The sequence below is a fragment of the Salvia hispanica genome, chromosome 4, assembly GCF_029641045.1.
Source record: "Salvia hispanica isolate PSC_SH4W2 chromosome 4, Shi_PSC_v1, whole genome shotgun sequence".
NCBI lineage: Eukaryota > Viridiplantae > Streptophyta > Magnoliopsida > Lamiales > Lamiaceae > Salvia > Salvia hispanica.
Window position 1 is genome coordinate 4,861,522 of NC_142695.1, and position 3,426 is coordinate 4,864,947.

At 45.5% G+C, this 3,426-nt stretch overlaps 1 protein-coding gene across 1 annotated transcript; it reads left to right on the top strand.

Annotated features, from left to right (window-relative positions):
* The first annotated feature begins 310 nt into the window (after positions 1–310).
* On the top strand, positions 311–2,047 carry LOC148927113 (uncharacterized). Its single transcript, XM_089056020.1, is given in 2 exon segments — positions 311–1,475; positions 2,010–2,047. Coding segments are annotated over 2 exon segments (1,203 nt in total).
* The last annotated feature ends 1,379 nt before the right edge of the window (positions 2,048–3,426 follow it).

The following is a 3,426-nucleotide window of genomic DNA, read 5'->3' on the forward strand; positions in this document are numbered from 1 at the left end:
GAAGATCACAATTAGAGGATATTGATTTATACTATACCATACTTAGAAGATATCAATTACTGTAATTATGCTAATTAGGTTTTCCTTATGTGAATACTCCTAAGTCTATATAATCCTTGTACCTATGTAAATCAAAGCAGAAGCAAATAATACAAACTCTTTTCTACCGATCTCGATCTCTTTTATCATGGCGCCAGAGCAGGAAATTTTTTGGCTCAGAAAACATTCATCATAGCCGGAGAATACCAATCTCGACCTTTTTTTTAAGCCCAACCGACCAGAATAGCCAGAACCCTACAATACCAGAAATATGTCAGATACCGAAGACACCAAACACGATCCAGAACAGCCAACGAAGTTGAAGAATAGCAAGAATGTCATCGTGGCATTCAAGCTCAATGGAAAAAACTACCCATTATGGTCAAGACTTATGAAAGTCAAGATCGGAGGCCGAGGGGCCTATTCGCATATCAGAAACGAACCCCCTGTACCCGGGAGCAAAGGGTACGACGACTGGGAAGAAGACGATTTGGTGGTATTTTCATGGATCGTCGATAACATCGAGAACGAAATTATCGCCGATTTCGCTCACCACCAGACATCAAAAGCACTCTGGGATAGTCTCGCTGTGACATTCAAGAACAAGGCAGACAAGTACTTGATCTACGACCTGGAAGAAAAGGTAATCGAGTTAAAACAGGGGAACCTGAACTTGGAAACATATTACCGGAGGATCCAAGGGTTGTGGATCAACATCGATCGCTGCCAGAAGCAGCCCATTACGTGTTGCGACAAAGGAGTTAACCAATATAGAACGCATTCGAATGAGAAGAGGCTGATCAAGTTTCTGACTGGACTCAATCGAGAGTATGATTCGATCAAACGGGATATCCTCAAAGAAGATCCCTACCCATCAATTGAATCGGCCTACGGGTGGGTGAAGACGGAGGCGGCTCAACGTCAAATCATGCCACCGGCATCGCCTCTGCCCACCATAGATGCCGCCGGCGATAACGCCGGGAACTCATCACTTGGGGAAATCGGACTTGGTCTCGCCGCCCAGAACAGTCGCCCGCCGCAACGGAGCAGACCGTCTCAGCGCCCCACCGCCACCAACCGACCGTGAACCACCAATTGACCGGGAAATCGCCCAGATACATCCAAGCTATGGTGTTCCCATTGCGGCAAACAAAAACACACCTGGGAAACATGCTTTCAGAGGGTAGGATACCCTGAATGGTGGGAGGAAAGGCAGAAGGCGAGGGCGGCGATGGCGAAGTTCGCCGTCGCTGACGGGGCAGGACAGCCGCGCCAAATCACAGCCGGAAACAGAGAACCAAGCGGCGGACAGGGAATGCCGACATATCTGGAAGGCAATCCCGGTGGGGGCAACGTGTGGGGAGCCGAAAATTTGGCCCAGAGGACGGAGATGGTGACCGGAGAATCCTCACAAAGGGGGAGTGGCGGCGGCGGAGGTAAAGGGTTTGGTTATAAACCAAACCCTATTTCACCTTTTGCTTTTAAATCCCCAAATATACTTAAATCTCAAATATCACCCCCATTTTATGAATATCCGCCCCCCAGACTTGCTGAAATTAAAATTTGAACCCCAGACTCTTGAAAAACATGAATTGACCCCTAGGCTTAGTATATTTGAATCCAAAAACCCCTTTGCACCACTAGAACAATTTTCCGCTGCATTTCACGTTCAAAACGGGGCTGAGAGTACTAATACGGGATGAATTTTTGATTGTGGGGCAACTGACACTATGACTCCGTTTAAAACTGATTTTAGCAGCCTGGGTGGAATAACAAAATCATATATTAGAACTGCAAGTGGTGATTTGATTATAGTTGAGGGGTCGGGCACCATTGAAATATCCCCCACTCTAAAACTTACGAATTGTTTATATGTCCCGACCTTGTCACAGAGATTGATGTCTATTAGCCATGTAACGAGAGAGTTGAATTGTACACTTCTAATGCAACCCAGTTTCTGCATTTTACAGGATATTCGGATGAGGAGGATTATTGGGCGTGGCACTGAGAACCAAGGACTCTACTACGTGGACGAGATAGCTCAAACTGGTACTGCAATGCTGGCTCACGGATCCACGAGACAAGAGACTTGGCTATGGCACCGAAGACTAGGACACCCCTCTCCTAGTTACTTTAAGCTCCTTTTTCCAAAACTATCTATTCCTTCTGATTTTTGTTGTGAAACTTGTGTTTTGGCCAAGAGCCACAGACAGTCTTTTAAACTTACAGACACTCGTATGAATTCCATATTTTCTTTAGTACATGCTGATGTGTGGGGACCTGCACCTATTGTTAGGGTGAATGGCTTTCGTTATTTTGTGATATTTATTGATGATTGCACGAGAATGACATGGATTTATTTTTTGAAACATAAGTCTGAAGTAGTTGATAGGTTCATCCTTTTCTTTAAAATGATCCAAACACAATTCCACACCACAATCAAAACACTCAGATCCGATAATGGGAGGGAATTTGTGAACAGTGCTATGACCGATTTCTTTAAGGAAAAGGGCTTACACCACCAAACCTCTTGTGCCTACACACCCGAACAAAATGGGGTAGCTGAACGGAAAAATAGAACGATTCTAGAAATGACCCGTGCCCTAATGATCGAATCCAAGGTACCCAAACATTTTTGGCCTGAAGCTATTGCTACCTCTGTCTACCTCATGAATAGATTACCGACAAAAATCCTAAACAAAAAGACCCCCCTCGATACCTTATCCAAAATGGCCAAAATCCCTGACCACCTAAACCTCTCACCCAAAGTCTTTGGATGTACAGTATACGTCTACATCCCAAAACATGAACGATCCAAATTATCCCCTTGTGCAGCCAAATGTGTTTTTGTGGGGTATGGGCAGAACCAAAAGGGATACCGCTGCTATGACCCTGTCACTAGAAAAATCATCACCACCATGAATTGCAATTTTTTGGAAACCGAATTCTTTTACCTCACCCACCTTAGTAGTCAGGGGGAGAGTGATTCAGGTAGTTCTACGGACTATCTAAGTTGGGTCGTGCCATTGCCAAGTCCCTCTATTGAGGAACCAACCGAGCCAGTGGTCGTCACTACCGCCGAGCACGTCTCATCTCCACCTGAGTCAGCTCATCCATCTCCCCCTGATCCTCCTCAGACGATATCCGAGGTAACTCTAGACTCAAACTCTGGTGAGAATACGGTTTCCACTAATCGTGTTGGCACAGAAGAAGACAACACTATTGATAGTGACACAGGACAGTACAGACTTCCGTATAGGAGTACACGGGGAGTGCCACCAAAATGGTACTCACCTGAGAAGATTGGAAAGAAAAGCAGATACGGAGTGACAAACTTTGTGCAAGGAAACCTGACCAAGATGGCTCGAGCCTTTGAGGCAGCACTAT